A 21,297-nucleotide genomic window follows, 5' to 3' on the forward strand; every position below is an offset into this window, starting at 1 on the left:
CCAAGTGGAGGAGGATCCACACGAAGTAGAAATGTGGACTTTGTTCTCATTGATCTGTGGTACAATATTCAACTTTAGGGCAATCCTAAAGGCTGATTATCTGATGATGCGTTCAAGGCCTTGTATAGGGATCGATTAGGAAGAGCAGGAGCTTGTGTTTGTAGAATGCTGATACATGGCTGAAAAGGAGAGATCATATCATATAGAACATTATAAAGCTGAATAGTGCCCCATGCCAGTTGGCTCTGAATCCCTGAAGAACCTGATTATTCAGCTAAACATATATGTAAGGTACTATTACACTTGTGTGTTGTTTGGCAGGGGCAGTTAATTGAAGTTACGCCACTGCATTTGATTCTGTGAGTAGAAAGTAAATGGTCTGAAAATTGAGTAGTTGTGTTAGAAGGGTATTTTATAAATTAAATACTGATTGGTACTTTCCCCTTTAATTATTATATTGCCTTTTATATTCCTTAAATGTAATTACTTAGTTATTTTGTTTTGCCAGTTAGCATATACAAGGCCCCCATTATGCTGTGAAGACTGCATTGAGGTACATACGTTCTAAACACTGGACATCCTGAGGCGCAGGGGCCAGAAGGTATAAGGCTTTGTGCATTAACAAGCTTCAAGCTCCAGGAGACATCAAGTGAGGACGGATGTCTGTCACTAGACCACTCGTATTACCTTGGTCATCGGTCATGTGCTGCATTGGTAGCGTGGGTGATTGGAGCTTGCTTGTTAGTTTGAAAACCGGTCAGAGTGATTGTTTTTTTGTTTTGTTTTTTTACTATGTATGGGAGTTGTTTGTCGGTCTGTTTTTATCTTTAATAATATATTTAATCAGATTTAGTAAATATTTCTGTCAATTTAACCTGTGTAAGCCTATTTATTCTTGAATCTTTGAATTCACATTAAAACAGATGCAGATGGGGAAAGGGGAAAAAAGTTTGAATTTTTTAAGTATATAATAGGAATATATACAGTTTCAAACTGTCAAGAGTATTTCAAGCTTTTCAGAGAAAATCATTTCAATATTAACTGTTAGAGTTTTATTATACGCTGGAAGGGAGACTGCTAATATTCAAATTTATTATGACCTGAATGTCACGTATACTTCCTTTCATCTTGGCATACAAGTATTTTCTTGTCAAGATATTTAATACTGAACTTATGAATATTTCGCCTAGCCTAGAGGTATTTCTAGTCCCTATACACAATCTTATTTTAATGGATCATTTTAGTTTTTAGCATGTATGTATATTTTTCGATAATTATACTGTTTAACCAGACATCCTCACTTTATCTGACTCAAAATATGTCAATTAAAGACCTTGTTTAAAGGCACATTAATTAGAGGTCTAAGTTCCTCACTATGCTCAGTTAGGGATATTCTCCCCAGTAGTGTAAAAAATATTGCATTTCTTTACCTGTCTTGATGCAAGCTGCAGATGCTTTTCTCAGCCTTTGGGAGGGTTAGCTTCATTGTCTGCATTTTTCTAACCCTGTACAAGCTGTCATATAACATACACAGGATAGCTTCACTCAGTCTATCTTATTATACCTTGTAGTCACAAAGGGAGCACACTGACAGTCATAGTAGTATTGAGTTAATGGATGGATGAATAAACCAGTGCATTGAGGAAGCAAGTCCAGTTATAGACACTCAGCTCATGCTACTTTATGATTGGCTAATAAATGTAACGATAAGGGAGCATGGTAGAGCATGTCAAAGTATACAAGAACACAGGTGGGAACATGATGCATCGAAATTTGTAAAACATTATTACTAGTGTGTTCGAAAGAAAAATGGTACAGTAGAGGATGCTAGGTAGGCTTTGTAGGCACTATTCCCCCATCAATAGACTCTAAAACAAGTGGATTACTTTAATAAAAATAAAAACTCTACTCCTATCCTATCTATCCAGTGATACCCAGGAACTTTTTTAGTTTTTAGTCTGTCTCAAGTAATGAATTAGGCTAATCTATTCTAGAACCTTACCAAACGCATTAAATTCCCATAAGTGAGTCCTTCAGTTATATCCAACCAAGAGGAATAAGAGCTTTACGTTAAAAAGCTCATCGTTACGAGGGAGACTATTGAGTTCATAATGTACTTTTGGAAATGTTTCTTGAATTCTTTTAAAGTTTACCTGCATGAGTATTCCCGCAGCAAATTCTGCTTAGCAATGCTTACTGATGTATTTTCCACTTTTCAGATGAAGCCAATAACTGTACTGTGAAAACTTTTTGTTCAGTAAAACTTTCATATGGTTTTGGATCTGCAGCACCTGATGTGCTAATGATGTGGCTGACAGCAGTTATACAAACTTCAAAACTTGAACGTTGTTTAAAGGGTAACTGTCATGTTTTCATCAAAAAATCTATTTTGGCATATGTTACTGCTGCTGTAACAGCATTATATATAAAGCAATCTTTAGTTTCTTCACATACCACTGTTTTCCTTAAGTTTTTCCCTTAGTTACAGCTGTTTAAACATTTACAATATGAGGACCTTCTCAAGATGGCTCCTCTGCCAGTTCTCTGAGGCCAAAACTGTATTCCCTCTTGTCACATACAAACTTGCTGTAGCCAGCAGCTTCCTGCCAGCCAATCAGATAGGATTACTGAGAGACACGCCTCCTCACTCTGAAGCCTAATGCAGGCATGCAGTGTGAATGACCGCCCCTCTGTCTTCCTGTCTTCTTAGCCGGAGACAGACAAGGCATAGCAACTGTCTTTTAAGGGAGCAGTGGAAAGGGACAGAGGACATTAATGAAAGCTGGTATTATAAGGTAATTACAGATCTTTTGACAATCATTGACAGGCTACTTTCACACTTGCAGCAGAGGAATCCGGCAGGCAGTTCCGTCGCCAGAACTGCCTGCCGGATCTGGCGAAACGTATGCCAACTGATTGCATTTTAAGACTGATCAGGATCCTGATCCGTCTTACAAATGCATTGCAAGAACGGATCCGTCTGTCCGTTTGTCATATGGACAAACTGATCCGTTTCGATTTTTTTTCACATTTTTACCGGTCTGCGCATGGGGATAAAACTGATCAGTTCTTTTCCAGTATAGAGCCCCTAGGATGGAACTCTATGCCGGAAAAGAAAAATGCAAGTGTGAAAGTACCCTAACTCAGGTATACATGCCTAGCTCTAATAAACTAGCAAATAAAATAAAAAATATGACAGTTACCCTTTAACAAGATATGTAAGAATTACCTTGAATCCTATTCCCAGCTGATGATCAGTACTAACAATACACCGCCATGGTTTACTATAAGAGTGTCAAGTGGATACATTAATGAGAAGAATTCTCATGAGTGCCTGCATAGATGAGATGGAGCAAGAAACATTGTCTTGGCAGGTTATCATATCTCATTAAAGGTTACTGTGATTTGTTTTCTTCCTTACAAAGATTCTACATCGCGTTTTCAAGTGTCAAAATTCTAAGCAGTTATGGATATGTAATTCCAAAATATGTTATATGTAATCCGTAAAGACCTAAAACATTCCAAAGATAAGTAATTGATCTATAAACTTTTCGTATTTATTGTAAAATAATAAGACTGGCATTACATATGAAAGTGTGCCAGCTGTTGGGGGGTGTCGGGCCGGCTGCTATGAGCCCTTCCATTAATACAGATGGAAGTGGTCATTGCTGGAGAGCAGGGGAGCCACTGGTTCTTTCATTCACTAACCACAGATCATCTCCCTGCCTGGCCCAGCGGTAAAGTCATTATGTGTTTCTCACTTCTACGCCAGGCCGGAGGAGAGAAGGAGCGCAGGGAGATTTGCTGAGGTTAGTAAATGAAAGGACCACCAGCTCCAGCAATAATGGGTATGTGAGGGGCAACTGGGGGGTCATGATACTCTGTGACGGGGCCACTGAGGGGTCATTATACTGTGTGAGGGTCCCACTCATAGTATAATGACCGCCGGCGCCCCCCATTCGGTATAATGACCCCCCTGTGTCCGCTCACAGACAATAATAAACCCCAGTGCCCCCCATTCAGTATAATGACCCCCAGTGAGGAGGACCATTGGGTGTCATACTGTATGGGGGGGGCACTGGGGGTCATTATACTCTGTGAGGGGGCAACAGGGGGTCATAATGTATGGGCGATCACTGGGGGTCATTATACTGTATGGGGGGGGCACTGCTGTCCGCATCTGTTGTTCTGTTCCGCGGCCCCGCAAAAAATATAGAGCATGTTCTAATCTTGTCCGCGGACAAGAATAGGCATTTCTATAATGGGCCGACCGTTCCGCAAATTGCGGAAGGCACATGGGCGGCATCCGTGTTTTGCGGATCGCAGTTTGTGGACCGCAATATATGGCGCGGTAATCTGAATTTACCCTTAAGATATCATAATCTAATCTCACCTGTGGATAAAAGGGTATGATAAAAAAAAATGCGAATAACCACAGGGAGCTGTTCCAAAGAAGTATAAAGCTAGTATAACAATAAAACATAGTATACGGCCTCATCTCAGATGTATCTAAGGAAGGAGACTGTCTCTAAAACGTGTTGGAACAGCGCCCTGTGATTGTCCACTTTGAGGGCATGGATAAGGATGGGACAAAGAGCATTATAATATGCTGACAAAGGCAGCTACGGTAGTTTTAGATACAAGTATGTGGTACAAGATTCCCTTTAACCCTTAGAGGACCCGAACTTGAACCTGAACCCAAACCCCATTGAAGTCAATGGGGACCCGAACTTTTGAGCACTAAAATGGCTGTAAAAATTTCATGGAAAGGGCTAGAGGGGTGCAAATGGCATCAAAATGTGGTTAAGAGCATGGCAAGTGCTATGTGGATAGGGAAATGACTTTAAATAACATAAAATAGGTAAAAATATAAAATAATAATCTTGATCTAGGAGGACGAGGTCCATATGGAGTAGGAGGTTGAGGAGGCGGTGGATGTGGCGGTGTAGGTTGAAGCGGCGGTGGAGGAGGAGGTAGCTTACACTGCTTTTTGGTTTTAAATTTTATTTTTAAAATTGGGGTACACCCCAAAACATTGGGAAATATAACCTGTGATAACCCCCTCCAGTCATGCTAAACACATGTTCAGACAATACACTGGCTGCAGGGCAGGCCAGCACCTCCAAGGGGTAAAGGGCAAGCTCAGGCCATGTGCCCAATTTGGAGACCCAGAAGCTGCAGGGGCTGACCCCTGTCAGTCAGTTCGTGTAGGCGTGTGCACACTTACTGCCCCACCATGTCGCACGTCCCCGGGATGTTCACGATCCAATTTGATATCTGCTCTATCAACTTTCGATGTTCTTTTCTGCGCCGACCATGGTGATCATGGGTGGCGGGGAATCAGGGTTCTAGGCCAGAGAGGGAGCGTGAGAAATTGAGACCACATCCAAGGGAGGATTAATTTTTTCAAATTTAAAATTATAGAGTTGAAATATGGGAGAAATTATGAAAGCATAAAAGTGTGACAACTTTTCAAAGTTAAAGGATGTGGCGTGCATTAATTACTGAATAGTTTTTTACATTTTATTCCCTGTCACCTATGCATAGCAGGTGTTTATTCACGTCTAAAATTGTATAATGTCAACCCAAGAATGTAACAGAAAAATTATTAAAATGTATCAAGTTGTCAACTAGGTAGAAGAGGGGTATATTACACCCCAAAATTTAATTTGTGAATTTCACCCAAAAATGTAACTGACAATTTTTTTTGGGGGGTTTTAAACCTGTCTACTAGGTATAGCAGTGGTACTATACACACCAAAATTGGTGAATTTCACCCAGAAATGTCAATGACAAAGTAGTGAAATGATATAAAATAAAATGCGTACATGAGGTGGAGTTCCATGTGGAGTAGGAGTTTGAGGAGGCGGTGGACGTAGCGGTGGAGGAGGACGATGTAGCCAACACAGGTTTTTGGTTTTAATTTTTTATTTTTATTTTTAAATTAGGGTACACTCTAAAATAGTGTGAAATATCCAAAATACAAGAATGAGCAATTACGCTGCAGTATAACAATGGCTGGTTAGTGCCGGTATACATGTCTATTCTGCACAAGGTACGGACAAGTGCTGAGGGATCCATGCCTGGTTCATTTTAATGAACGTGAGCTTGTCCACATTGGCTGTGGACAGGCGGCTGCGCTTGCCTGTGATGACGCCCCCTGCCGTGCTAAACACACGTTCAGATAATACACTGGCTGCTGGGCAGTCCAGCACCTCCAAGGCGTAAAGGGCAAGCTCAGGCCATGTGCCCAATTTGGAGACCCCGTCATTCAATACGTGTAGGCGTGTGCACACATACTGCTCCACCATGTTGGTGAAATGCTGCCTCCTGCTAAGACGTTCCATATCAGCTGGTGCTGCTGGTTGTTGTGGCGTGCTTACAAAGCTTTTCCACATTTCGGCCATGCTAACCCTGCCTTCAGAGGTGCTGGCGGTGCCCCAGTTTCGTTGGCGAGCTCTTCCTTGTCTTCTGCCTTCGCCTTGTGCTTCCACTGTGCCCCCGCTGTCAGGTGGGAATGCCACAAGCAGCGCGTCTACCAGCGTGCGCTTGTACTCACGCATCTTAAGATCACGCTCCAGTGAGGGAATTAAGGACGGTACGTTGTCCTTATAACGGGGATCCAGCAGCGTGGCCTCCCAGTAAACAGCACAAGTTAGAATATGGGCAACTCTGCGGTCGTTGTGGAGACACTGCAGCATGTAATCGCTCATGTGTGCCAGGCTGCCCAGAAGCAACGAAAAGCTGTCCTCTGTGGGAGGTGTATCGTGCAGGAACCCACCCTCGGAGCCACATGGGAATGACTGGCCGGAAACCCTACGAAATAATCCCTCTTTCTCCTCCTCCTCCTGTGCCACATCCTCTTCCATCATCGCCAAGAGCGTTTTTTCAAGGAGGCATAGAATTGGGATAGTAACGCTGAGAACTGCGTTATCGGCACTGGCCATGTTGGTGGAGTACTCGAAAACTGCGCAACAAGGAACACAGGTCTCGCATGGAGGCCCAGTCATTGGTGGTGAAGTGGTGCTGTTCCACCGAGCGACTCACCTGTGCGTGCTGCAACTGAAACTCCACTATCGCCTGCTGCTGCTCGCACAATCTGGCCAGCATGTGCAAGGTGGAGTTCCACCTTGTGGGCACATCTCATATGAGGCGGTGAGCGGGAAGGCCGAAGGGTGATAATGACGAATGCGCGCACAGATGGCCCGCACTTTATGCAGCAGCTCTAACATATCGGGGTAATTTTTAAGGAATCTCTGCACCACCAAATTCAGCACATGCACCAGGCAAGGGATGTGCGTCAAAACGGCTAGTCCCAGAGCTGCTACGAGATTTCGCCCATTATCGCACACCACCAGGCCGGGCTTGAGGATGACTAGCACAAACCACTCATCGGTCTGTTGTTCAAGGCCCGTCCACAGCTTCTGCGCGGTGTGGGGTTTGTCCCCCAAACAGATAACTTTTAAAACTTCCTGTTGTCGACCCCTGGCTGTGCTGAAGTTGGTGGTGAAGGTGTTACGCTGACCGGATGAGGAGCTGGTAGAGGTTGAGGAAGCAGAGTAGGAGGAGGAAGCAACAGGAGGAAAACTGAAGCACCCTGCAATCCTCAGTGGTGGAAGGACATGCGCCAAACTGCTATCCGTCTCAGGCCCAGCCGCCACTGCATTTACCCAGTGTGCTGTTATGGAGATAGAACGTCCCTGACCGTGCTTACTGGTCCACGTATCCGTAGTCAGGTGCACCTTGCCACAGATGGCGTTGCGCAGTGCACACCTGATTTTGTCCCCTATTTGGTTGTGCAGGGAAGGGATGGCTCGCCTTGAAAAGTAGTGGCGGCTGGGCACGACGTAATGTGGGAGAGCCACCGCCATAAGGCCTTTAAAACTATCCCTCTCCACCAGACGGAATGACAGCATTTCAAAGGCCAGTAATTTAGAAATGCTGGCATTCAGGGCTAGGGCTCGCGGGTGGGTAGGGGGGCACTTCCTCTTCCTCTCCAGCGTTTGGGAGATGGAGAGCTGAACGCTTCCGTGTGACATTGTGGAGATGCTTGGTGACCCAGGTGTTGGTGTTGCTGGCAGAACCTCTGTTTGCGGGGTGGCAGGTGGCACTGTCACTCCAGAGGTGGATGAAGAGGCAGAGACTGCAGCAGAAGCAGGAGGAGCCAGAGACCTTTCTTGGTTTTTGAGGTGTTTACTTCCATGCAGCATCGTGCTTTGTACTTAAATGCCTGGTTATGCAGGTTGTGCTCAGGTTGAGAACGTTTATGCCTCGCTTCAGGCTCTGATTGCACAGCGTGCAAACCACTCGTCTTGTCGTCAGCACATTGTCTGAAGAACTGCCATGACAGGGAACTCCTTGCAGCTGGCTTTGGTGTGCTCGGTCCCTTGCTGCGGTGGGCAGTAGCAGGCGTACTGTCTAGAGGACGGCCGCTCCGCTTTTTCACCTGCTCCCTCTTCTGCTGTGCTGGTGGCTCTGTGCGACCACCGCCTCTTCCTCCGAACTACATAGGTCACTCGCATGACCTTGATTCCATGTGGGGTCGCAGACCTCATCGTCCGCCACATCATCTTCCACCCAGTCTTTACCCCTGCCTTTCTTGTCGGTCTGCACACTTTCGAAAGCCCCAGCAGTTGGCACCTGTGTTTCGTCATCATCCGAGACATGCTGCGATGGTCCTCCCACGTACTCCTCTTGAAACATAAGTGGTTGGGCATCGGTGCACTCAATCTCTTACACTTCTGGGGCAGGACTAGGTGAATGGCCCTGGGAAATCCTGCTAACAGAGTCATCAAAAAGCAGAAGAGACTGCTGCATGACTTGGGGCTCAGACTGCTTGGCTACTTTGCAAGGGGGTGAGGTGAAAGACTGATGGACATCGGCTGCAGGTGCCAACTGTGGTCTTTCAGCAGGAGACTGGGTTGCTGACAGTGGATCCAGTTCCTTCACATTGTCTCCCACCCAATCTACTATCACCTGTACTTGTTCAGGCCTAACCATTCATAGAGCCGCATTAGGCCCGACCAAATACTGCTGCAGGTTCTGTCGCCTACTCGCACCTGAGGAAGGGGTTTCACTTGTGCGTGTAGCTGGCACAGATCGACCACGTCCTCTCCCTGCAACAGGAGCTCCACCAGCAGCACCACGACATGGGAGGCGTCCCTTATTTGACGCTCTCCTCATATTTCTCGAATTAAGGATCTTGCCCTAAATGGGTGTTTAATTAATAGTAGAATAGAACGACAGTATGTAAAGGGTGTATCGCACATGGCCTGAACCAGACTAGGCCTCAATTAAAGATTTCTTTGCCCAAAATGGCTATTTCAAATGCCTGAATCAAACCCCTGTATGTAAAGGTTGTATCTCACACGGCCTGAACCACCGTAGGCCTGAATTAAATATTTGTGCACCAAATGGCGGTATTTCAAATCTCTGAATCTAACCCATATGTATTAAGGGTGTATCTCACAATGATATCTGCATCAAAGGCTGCCAACTACATTTTTTTTTTTTTGCCCAAAGGAGTGTTTAACAACTGAATTTGACAGCAGTTTATAACTAAGTCTGTAATTTCACATGTGCTGATGCTGCAAGGTCTGAAAATAGTGTTCTTTGGCAAAAAAGTGTGTTTTTAAAACCCCTGAAAATGATGGCTGTATTTCTAGCTTAAATTGCACACAGACTAATCCAGATGTTGTATATTGCCAAAATAATTGGGATTTTCAATGTCCCAAAAGCTCACATGCAGTGCTGGTGCACTGAGCTTGCATAAAATAGCCGCTGCCGCCGCCGCCCACCTAACTGACTTATTAAAGTTATTTTTTTTGGTCACTGGGCTCAGGGCAGGATAAAAAATAAATTGGGCCCTGCACCCACAAAACACAATGTATGTAGATCGCTGAGTTAGATTCTGATTTTGAGCAGTGTCTCTCCTATTCTCTCCCTGAAATCACCAGCAGCATCCTCTCCCTACATTAAGCACAGCAGAGTGACGTGCAGCGCTATGTGACTCCAGCTTATATAGAGACTGGGTCACATGCTACACTGGCCAATCACAGCCATGCCATTAGTAGGCATGGCTGTGATGGCTTCTAAGGTTAGACAGTTAACCGCTTGTTGATTGGCTACTCTGCAGCCTTTCAAAAAGCGCCAAGAAAGCGCCGAACACTGAACCCGAACTTTTACTGAAATGTTCGAGTCCGGGGTCCAAAAATCCTAAAGTTCGGTACAGTTTACAGTTCGGGTTCGCTCAACCCTAGCCATAACGTTTTTGTTTTTTTATGACAGCTTATTTTCTTGGGGACTTTCTAATAGCATTATTTAGTATTGCATATGATGTAGTGGGGAGCTGGAAAAAATTCCAGATCGGGTGGAATTGGCTAAAAATTCCATTCTGTGTCACGGGGCGCCAAAGGCACACTCGGTCTCCCATCAGCCGCAGACATGCTGCTTAGCTTCGGGAGCGAGGATCTGTTGGCCTCGTGCCCAGGGCGGCTCTGCTAGCTGGGAGGCTCCCTGCTCCTAGGTCTGCCTTGAGCGCCGAGCTGATCACTCGATGCTCGACTTGTCTGTCTGTCGGTCATGTGACGCTGGCCACTTCACATGACCCTCAGACCCCACTATAAATACAGGCAGCCTGCTGGCCACAGGTTTCCTGTTAATTCTAGGTCCCTGGCTATTTGTTGGACTACTGATTACTCACCTGATCCTGTTCCTTGACGATCCTTTGCCTGCTCCTCCTGTACTGCGCATCCCTCCTGGTATTGTGACCTCGGCTCCCACCTGACTACTCTTTGCGGACTCCTCTGGTACTTCTCTACTCTCCTGGTATTTGACCCCCGCTTCTCCTGACCATTCTTTGCTTAACCCTTTGTACTGCGTAGCTCTCTTGGTTCTGACCCGGTCCGTTCACATTCCGTTATTTGTCTTGTCTGTCTTCCCAGCACGTATCCTAAGTTAGGGACTGCCGTCTAGTTGTCCCCTGTCATTAGGACTTGCGAGGCAAATAGGCAGGGCCAGGGGTGGGGGTGGAGCGCAGTGGTCACTATACTCCACCCTGTGTGTAGTGTACGTTTTTTTTTTTGTCTTGTTTTTTTTACAGCATTCCCTATGTGGTAAAATTGACCTGTTACTTTCATTCTCCAGGTCAGATTACAATGATACCACACTTGTATAGTTTTTCTTGCGTTGTAATATTTAACCACTTAAGGACCACAGGTTTATACCCCCCTAAAGACCAGGCCCTTTTTTACAAATCGGCACTCCACAACTTTAGCGGTTTATTGCTCGGTCATGCAACTTACCACCCAAATTAATTTTACCTCCTTTTCTTCTCACTAATAGAGCTTTCATTTGGTGGTATTTCATTGCTGCTGCCATTTTTACTTTTTTTGTTATTAATCGAAATTTAACGATTTTTTTGCAAAAAAATGACATTTTTCACTTTCAGTTGCAAAATTTTGCAAAAAAAACGACATCCATATATAAATTTTTCTCTAAATTTATTGTTCTAGATGTCTTTGATAAAAAAATAAAAGTTTGGGTAAAAAAAAAAATGGTTTGGGTAAAAGTTATAGCGTTTACAAACTATGGTACAAAAATGTGAATTTCCGCTTTTTGAAGCAGCTCTGACTTTCTGAGCACCTGTCATGTTTCCTGAGGTTCTACAATGCCCAGACAGTACAAACACCCCACAAATGACCCCATTTCGGAAAGTAGACACCCTAAGGTATTCGCTGATGAGCATAGTGAGTTCATAGAACTTTTTATTTTTTGTCACAAGTTAGCGGAAAATGATGATTTTTTTTATTTATTTTTTCTTACAAAGTCTCATATTCCACTAACTTGTGACAAAAAATAAAAACTTCCATGAACTCACTATGCCCATCAGCGAATATCTTGGGGTGTCTTCTTTCCAAAATGGGGTCACTTGTGGGGTAGTTATACTGCCCTGGCATTCTAGGGGCCCAAATGTGTGGTAAGGAGTTTGAAATCAAATTCTGTAAAAAATGACCAGTGAAATCCGAAAGGTGCTCTTTGGAATATGGGCCCCTTTGCCCACCTAGGCTGCAAAAAAGTGTCACACATCTGGTATCTCCGTATTCAGGAGAAGTTGGGGAATGTGTTTTGGGGTGTCATTTTACATATACCCATGCTGGGTGAGAGAAATATCTTGGCAAAAGACAACTTTTCCAATTTTTTTATACAAAGTTGGCATTTGACCAAGATATTTCTCTCACCCAGCATGGATATATGTAAAATGACACCCCAAAACACATTCCCCAACTTCTCCTGAATACGGAGATACCAGATGTGTGACACTTTTTTGCAGCCTAGGTGGGCAAAGGCGCCCATATTCCAAAGAGCACCTTTCGGATTTCACTGGTCATTTTTTACACATTTTGATTTCAAACTTCTTACCACACATTTGGGCCCCTAGAATGCCAGGGCACTATAACTACCCCACAAGTGACCCCATTTTGGAAAGAAGACACCCCCAGGTATTTCGTGATGGGCATAGTGAGTTCATGGAAGTTTTTATTTTTTGTCACAAGTGAGTGGAATATGAGACTTTGTAAGAAAAAAAAAAAAAATAAATCATCATTTTCCGCTAACTTGTGACAAAAAATATAAAATTCTAGGAACTCGCCATGCCCCTCACGGAATACCTTGGGGTGTCTTCTTTCCAAAATGGGGTCACTTGTGGGGTAATTATACTGCCCTGGCATTTTCCAGGGGCCCTAATGTGTGGTAAGTAGGTAAATGACCTGTGAAATCCTAAAGGTGCTCTTTGGAATGTGGGCCCCTTTTCCCACCTAGGCTGCAAAAAAGTGTCACACATGTGGTATCGCCGTATTCAGGAGAAGTTGGGGAATGTGTTTTGGGGTGTCTTTTTACATATACTCATGCTGGGTGAGAGAAATATCTCAGCAAAAGACAACTTTTCCCATTTTTTTTATACAAAGTTGGCATTTGACCAAGATATTTATCTCACCCAGCATGGGTATATGTAAAATGACACCCCAAAACACATTGCCCAACTTCTCCTGAGTACGGCGATACCAGATGTGTGACACTTTTTTGCAGCCTAGATGCGCAAAGAAGCCCACATTCCTTTTATGAGGGCATTTTTAGACATTTGGATCCCAGACTTCTTCTCACGCTTAAGGGCCCCTAGAATGTCAGGGCAGTATAAATACCCCACATGTGACCCCATTTTGGAAAGAAGACACCCCAAGGTATTAAATGAGGGGCATGGCGAGTTCATAGAATTTTTTTTTTTTTGGCACAAGTTAGCGGAAATTGATTTTATTTATTTTTTTCTCACAAAGTCTCCCTTTCCGCTAACTTGGGACAAAAATTTCAATCGTTCATGGACTCAATATGCCCCTCACGGAATACCTTGGGGTGTCTTCTTTCCTAAATGGGGTCACATGTGGGGTATTTATACTGCCCTGGCATTCTAGGGGCCCTAAAGCGTGAGAAGAAGTCTGGAATATAAATCTCTAAAAATTTTTACGCATTTGGATTCCGTGAGGGGTATGGTGAGTTCATGTGAGATTTTTTTTTTTTGACACAAGTTAGTGGAATATGAGACTTTGTAAGAAAAAAAATAATAATTTCCGCTAACTTGGGCCAAAAAAATGTCTGAATGGAGCCTTACAGGGGGGTGATCAATGACAGGGGGGTGATCAATGACAGGGGGGTGATCAATGAAAGGGGGGTGATCAGGGAGTCTATATGGGGTGATCACCCCCCTGTCATTGATCACCCCCCTATAAGGCTCCATTCAGATGTCCGTATGTGTTTTGCGGATCCGATCCATGTATCCGTGGATCCGTAAAAATCATACGGACATCTGAATGCAGCCTGACAGGGGGGGGTGATCAATGACAGGGGGGGTGATCAATGACAGGGGGGTGATCAGGGAGTCTATATGGGGTGATCACCACAATCATTGATCACGCCCCTGTAAGGCTCCATTCAGACGTCCATATGCGTTTTGCGGATCCGATCCATCTATCAGTGGATCCGTAAAAATCATGCGGACGTCTGAATGGAGCTTTACAGGGGGGTGATCAATGACAGGGGGGTAATCAATGACAGGGGGGTGATCAGGGAGTCTATATGGGGTGATCACCACAGTCATTGATCACGCCCCTGTAAGGCTCCATTCAGACGTCCGTATGCGTTTTGCGGATCCGATCCATCTATCAGTGGATCCGTAAAAATCATGCGGACGTCTGAATGGAGCTTTACAGGGGGTAATCAATGACAGGGGGTGATCAGGGAGTCTATATGGGGTGATCACCACAGTCATTGATCACGCCCCTGTAAGGCTCCATTCAGACATCCGTATGCGTTTTGCGGATCCGATCCATCTATCAGTGGATCCGTAAAAATCATGCGGACATCTGAATGGAGCTTTACAGGGGGGTAATCAATGACAGGGGGGTGATCAGGGAGTCTATATGGGGTGATCACCACAGTCATTGATCACGCCCCTGTAAGGCTCCATTCAGACGTCCGTATGCGTTTTGCGGATCCGATCCATCTATCAGTGGATCCGTAAAAATCATGCGGACGTCTGAATGGAGCTTTACAGGGGGTAATCAATGACAGGGGGGTGATCAGGGAGTCTATATGGGGTGATCACCACAGTCATTGATCACGCCCCTGTAAGGCTCCATTCAGACGTCCGTATGCGTTTTGCGGATCCGATCCATCTATCAGTGGATCCGTAAAAATCATGCGGACATCTGAATGGAGCTTTACAGGGGGGTAATCAATGACAGGGGGGTGATCAGGGAGTCTATATGGGGTGATCACCACAGTCATTGATCACGCCCCTGTAAGGCTCCATTCAGACGTCCGTATGCGTTTTGCGGATCCGATCCATCTATCAGTGGATCCGTAAAAATCATGCGGACGTCTGAATAGAGCTTTACAGGGGGGTAATCAATGACAGGGGGGTAATCAATAACAGGGGGTGATCAGGGAGTCTATATGGGGTGATCAGGGGTGATCAAGGGTGAATAAGGGGTTAATAAGTGACAGGGGGGGGGGTGTAGTGTAGTGGTGCTTGGTGCAACATATTACTGAGCTACCTGTGTCCTCTGGTGGTCGATACAAACAAAGGGGACCACCAGAGGACCAGGTAGCAGGTATATTAGACGCTGTTATCAAAACACAAAAAAACACATCTCCAGCCTGTCAGCGAACGATCGCCGCTGGCAGGCTGGAGTTCCACTCTCTTACCTTCCGTTCCTGTGAGCGCGCGCGCCTGTGTGCGCGCGTTCACAGGAAATCTCGGCTCACGCGAGATGACGCCAATCGGCGTTAGTGTGACCTGGGAGCGCCACAGAAATGACGCCTTTCGGCGTTAGCGTGGCGGGAAGTGGTTAAAAATAAAAAACTGGAAAACTTTTTCTTTTCATCCCAATATTCTGACCCTTTTTTTTTTTGTTGTGTACCGAGCTGTTAGAGGGTTCATTTTTGCGGGGTGATCTTTACTTTTCAGTGATACCATTTTGAAGTGTGTGCGACTTTTTGATCACTTTTTCTTACTTTTTTTTTTTTTTGGGGGGGTGTTCTGTCTTCAGACACGTTTCACACAGTGTGCAGTCTGATATTCAGCATAAACCATTCCTGTCTTCCAAATAAGAGGAATGGTTCTTTGTAGTCTAACTTGTTTATTGGCAAAACAGGAGTATTTGAGGTAAAACTATAAGAATACAAATAACATGAATAAGTACGGTATATAGCATATCATGTACTGTAACATTTGCATAACACTGAATCACATGGTAAAAAGGCTGCCTGTACAAAGATTGCAAGGCTAGCTAACATCTAATAACAACTTCCCAGAGTAACAATACAACTGACTGAACAGCTTTGCATAACATAATGTCCCTGAAACAAAGATGGATCTCTCACCAGATATTCTTTTACCAGGATGGAGGAGTTTAAGAAGATATGCAGGAGACAGCTCTGTACTGTGTCCTGGAGACTTCTTTTTTTTTTTTTTACTTTTTAAGTCACCCTGGGTGACTATAACTGGCAGTCATTAGCCCATTTGTGTTCTGTGATTGCTGAATAGTTATCATAGAACACTCCATTTACAATATACCAATACGGTGCTGCCACCTGCTGGTCTGTATTGGTATATACTAGTAATAGCTATTGAAGCCTGCTTGAGGCTTTGGGCTATTACTGGACCATAACAGATTCTCAGATTTCAGCCAGAGAACACTGTTACAGGTGCGGGAGCATGTGGCTCTCACTTCCAGACTGCTCAGATGCTGTGGTCACAGCTCCATAGAGGAGGTCACATGTATGTATATTAGCCTTCAAATCAGATCAGATAATGGGCAAACAAATCTACTTCCAGTCCATATAGCCCAGTGAGTGCATATGTTTGTCCTGGATTGAAAAGAATCAGCGTAGATGACCTCATGTTGCATTTAATAATTTACCAAGCTCCGAAAGCGTCGGTGTATGAGCCAACTTCCAATGCCTCTTTTTCCCACTTAACTATGAAATGAAATTTTACAGAAGCAACAGCAGTAACATCCTATACGCAATAGATAGTGCTTTCCTACAACTACCAGGAACCAAGAAATATCTGGCGAGGGGGGACTGAAGTTGAATTTCGAGGAACCCGCAGACTAGAAATAAAAATGTCTAATTTGTAGGTTAAGTTAAAAATAAGGAATAGGGAAAATCTAGACCTCAAAGGATAGCAGGTCATATTTGGGTAGAGATGCCCTAGAGACCTAGCCCCTTTATCTATCCAAACATTAAGCCTGGAATTAGAAATACGATATTGCAAGGCTAAAAGAGGAATATCCTGAACAGACGACCCTAACAACTTTTTTGCGTACTACTATTCTTTTCTGCAAAAGAAAAAGTCCAGTGGGAGCACCAACCAGAATGTGGGTGCACGGTCCAACACAGGGTAGCGGCAATCCCCAATAGTATAGGAAAGGAAGAAGTAGGACTGCACTCCAAAATAGTGATAAAATCAGCAGTAGTTTATTCACCCATATTATGGCAAGTCTTGCGACGTTTCGGCTCACAAGAGCCTTCCTCAAGCATGGTAACAGTGAAAGTGAAAGCATTATAAAGGCATTTACAAAGTGTCCAACCCATAAGGGTGTGGTTACAATCTATTACAATTACATACATCTGATACAAATGAATAAAATAAAGTGCGTGTGCATAAAGTGACAAGTGATGTACAATCTATGACTTAGGGATGCCATCCCTTCAATGTGAATTAAAATGTTTACAATACTTTGTTTAGGTTAAGATCACAATTACAAGAGTGATTATATGATGAATATGGATCACGGAAATCAGACCTTAGGTAGCAATGGGGCCCGCATATACCATCGCGTTCGTTGCGCGTCTCCAACTCTTCATTGCGCTTGACCACACTGACATCATCAGATACGTCACAGTGCAAAGGTCATACGCATGCGCTCTGTGTGATCAACATAAGAGCGCCATTTTACTTAAGGGAAAGATACCCTAAAGTTACGTGCATGTTGTATACCTAACTGTTGTCTAAACAGAATAATTATGTCTGCGACCGCTGTAGGGATCTCCTACATATACCAGCATCTGGACCGGGATCCCGACCTAATGGGCGGGACACCAGACCAGAGAGCCACGAGTGTCAGAGGGGGATGTCACAGTGATACCCGCCGACAATCAAGAGCCCAACTGCTGGTAATATAGCAGTCATGGAGGGATAGTCCCTCTACCATTCCAACAGCCATATCTTATTGAAGTACAGTTATACATCTGGAGTAACGCGTAAGTACAAGAACGCTGATGTCCACTTTGGGCCGCATAGCCTCCAAAAGGTCAAGGTTCAAGGATCCACATCCAATATAGTGAAAATATAAAAATCCTAAAAAGCAAAGAGAAATAGGTATTTTAGTTTCTAGATAAATTTTGTTACAGTTACAAATAGATCTTTCACAGTTATCTAGCACCAATATACAAATATGAGAAAGACAAAGCACAAATATGCAATAGAACTGAACGTGAGTCACAAATCCAAAGACTCTCACCTGAACTCAATATTAAGACCCCTGGGGTGCAGACTGTCCAGATCATATATCCAGCGTAACTCTCTTTTCTTCAAAAGTGTTAGGCGATCACCGCCTCTTCTAGGAAGCCGAACCTGGTCAATGATCCAGCATCTTAAATCCCGCTCGGAGTGCCCGAGGGATCCAAAATGTCTGGACACTGGTAGATCAGTACGTCTCTTCCTTATTGAATTCCTATGATTATTCAACCTTATTTTCAATTCTGTGGAAGTTTCCCCAACATATAATAGGTTACAGGGGCAGGCCAACACATAAACTACATATGACGAGGAGCAATTTAGATGAAACTTTATGGGATACTCTTTGTTGGTAGATGGATGTATAAAAGATCTAGTTTTACATATATATCGACAATTAACGCAACCGAGACACGGATAACATCCAAGTCCCGGCTGTGTCAATGTCCGCTGTATGCTAGTTTTCTTTGGACCTGCATCCGCTCTGACCAAATGATCTTTAAGATTTTTATTTTTACGGTATGATAGAAGGAGCGGAAGTTTGAATTCTGGTACATCTTTAATAGACCTGCTTAAGATGCCCCAGTTGTCTTTAAGGATACGTCCTATCTCCATACTGCACCCAGAGTATGTGGACATAAATGGTATCCTTTGAATTTTTTTAGAGGTAGTTGGTATTGTTTCAGTATTCATATGTAAGATTTTATTCTTGTGTTCATCTAGCAGTCTACGAGGATAACCCCGTTCCCTAAATTTGTCTGCCATCGTGTCCAATGTGGTCACCAACTCAGTGTGGTCCGAGACAATACGTTTCGTGCGACGGAATTGCGAATGAGGGAGATGTTTAACAAGGCTTCGTGGGTGATTGCTTTCATAGCAATCACCCACTATTCTTTTCTGTATATCTATCACTGTTTGCATGAAATCCAATTGGACCGTAATAGGTATGGGTTTGAGAAACTCCGATGCTAAGATTGCTCTCGCCAGAGGCGGATTGGCCATTTAAAACATAACCTTTAATTGATTATTTAATACGAATTCACCCAACTAGATATACAATAAAAAATAAATAAATAAAAAAAAAAATAAAGCAAGATTTATATTCCGGTCTCATATGGTTGTAGGTGGGTATAGTAGACATACCATTAGTATAGGGTGTGGGACAGTATCCCTATTGATGTCCCTATCTCTGCCGCCCTGCCTACAAACAGAATAGCCGCCCCGATAGGGGTGATCCTGTGTCTCGTGCCTCCTGGAAACCCTAGGATGGCCCTGAGAGAGGGATATATTCCAACAATGTGGAATAGTAGCCTAGAATAACTACCTGGACTGCTATAAGTTACCAAAAATAATAACAAACAATATTAGTGCCCCAATTAAAGTGACCTGATCCTCCAAATAATATACAGCAAAGAAAATAATCTAGAGAAATACATAACAATCAAAATGCAATATGTCCTCAAACAGTTCCAACGCCTTTTGCCCAGTTGATTTAAGGCTCCTCAGGGGACAATCCAACACAGAAAAACACCTGTCACCTCAGATTATCAAAAAGACTTAGACAGAATAATTGCAGATACTAGGAGCACTGTACTCGTTATCAAGATAATTGCGGACAGACAAATAGCTGATAAATCAATCTAGGTTCAATTTGTGAGCTGTACTGGGATAACAGATACACCAAACCTATCCTTTATGTAAATATCTCCTCCAGTGCCTATGATGACATTTCTCTCATAGGTACACTCCCGTACTCAAAAGTGCACCCTGATGGATTAAACAAGATAATAATCATGTAAAGTCAATGTGAACACTGCCAGTATATTCTGTTTTACAGTGAATAAAGATTGCATACAATCAATCTAAACCATACCAATACACTGTGGGCATGAAACACCTGGTGCACAGCACACCCTGGTTATGTATTCTACAAATGATTAAACAATCTGTGCAGGTAAGGAAGGTTGGTATCCCTAAAGGTCTTAAAGTGGTCTGCACTATACCCATCTGGTCCAGGAGCTTTGACACTTGGCTGACGTAATGGCAGAAAGAACCTCAAGATAGGGTTGTTGCGATACCAACATTTTGATTCGATTTCGATACCATAAAATAGTATTGCGATATTCGATATACCACGCAAAAAAATAAAACTCCAAAAAAGCAGCGTGCATTCCGCATTTTATGTAACGTCCAGCCCATAATCGAACAGTCCTATCCTTTTTATGTGGGGACAAGGTGACTAAAAAATGGTGAATAGCGCGTTATTTATTTATTTATCTGTTTATGGCGTTCACCGCATAGGAGAGTTTTTTTTTTTTTTATATTTTAATAGTTCGCACTTTTTTGGGCGTAGTGATATGTAATATGTTTATTTATTGTTTATATATTCTATATGTAAAATTGTGAAAGGGGGTGATTTAAACTTAATATTTAGTTTTTTTTGTAACTTTATTAAATAAATAGAAAAATAAAAAAACTATTAGCCCTCTTAGGGGCTAGAATCTGGGAACTTTTCATCCCTTGTCCTGTTCACCCTAATAGAGCTCTATTAGGTTGAATAAGACTTCACACTGTGCCTGCTGTCCTGTGCATAGTACACACAGCAGCAGGGAGCTTACCATGGCAGCCAGGGCTTCAGTAGCGTCCTGGCCTTGAGGATGAGTGACTGCTCAATCTTAGAAGAGGCTATCCTTTTTTTGTACACGTCGGGCTAACAATGCATCTGCTTTATCGCCTAAATGATGAAAGCGGGCTTTAGTGAGTCTTCATGCACGTTCATGCTGGCAAATGAACAAAGACCTAATTAGAAAGCGGGCAGTGTGATGTCATTTTGCTGTGTAGAAGTGACTTATTTCAGACTAAAGTAGAAAATATTGCCATAGGACTTATTTCTCAAATATTTCTTCTGACTGACCGTAATTATAGCACCTGGCCCTTAAGTGGATAATGAAAAAGTTAACCCAATGATCTTTCTTTTAGACTTGGGAAAATCCAACACACATTGATGAGAATACTGGATTTGGTGGTGATAACGATCCCATTGACGTTTGTGACATTGGGAGTAAGGTAACGGAATGTAATTTACTTCAGTATCATGCATATCAAATATAGAAGATTGAAATAGCTGCCGAAATGTTTGGGATGAGCTTTGTATGAAAGTACTTGTGTAGCTGCTAATTATGGCTTGTTGACATTGCAGAGAATTGGGCCCTACTTAGAGA

The 21,297-nt window shown here is 43.4% G+C and overlaps 1 protein-coding gene across 1 annotated transcript in view; it reads left to right on the forward strand.

Annotated features, from left to right (window-relative positions):
- PPA1 (inorganic pyrophosphatase 1) overlaps window positions 1-21,297 on the forward strand; it is a 156,733-nt gene that overhangs the window by 103,943 nt on the left and 31,493 nt on the right. The window contains exon 5 of the mRNA XM_040434746.1: window positions 21,056-21,142. Coding sequence (XP_040290680.1) covers window positions 21,056-21,142 — 87 coding nt within the window. The remainder of the gene's footprint in view (window positions 1-21,055; window positions 21,143-21,297) is intronic.

Source organism: Bufo bufo, chromosome 6 (genome assembly GCF_905171765.1).
Source record: "Bufo bufo chromosome 6, aBufBuf1.1, whole genome shotgun sequence".
NCBI lineage: Eukaryota > Metazoa > Chordata > Amphibia > Anura > Bufonidae > Bufo > Bufo bufo.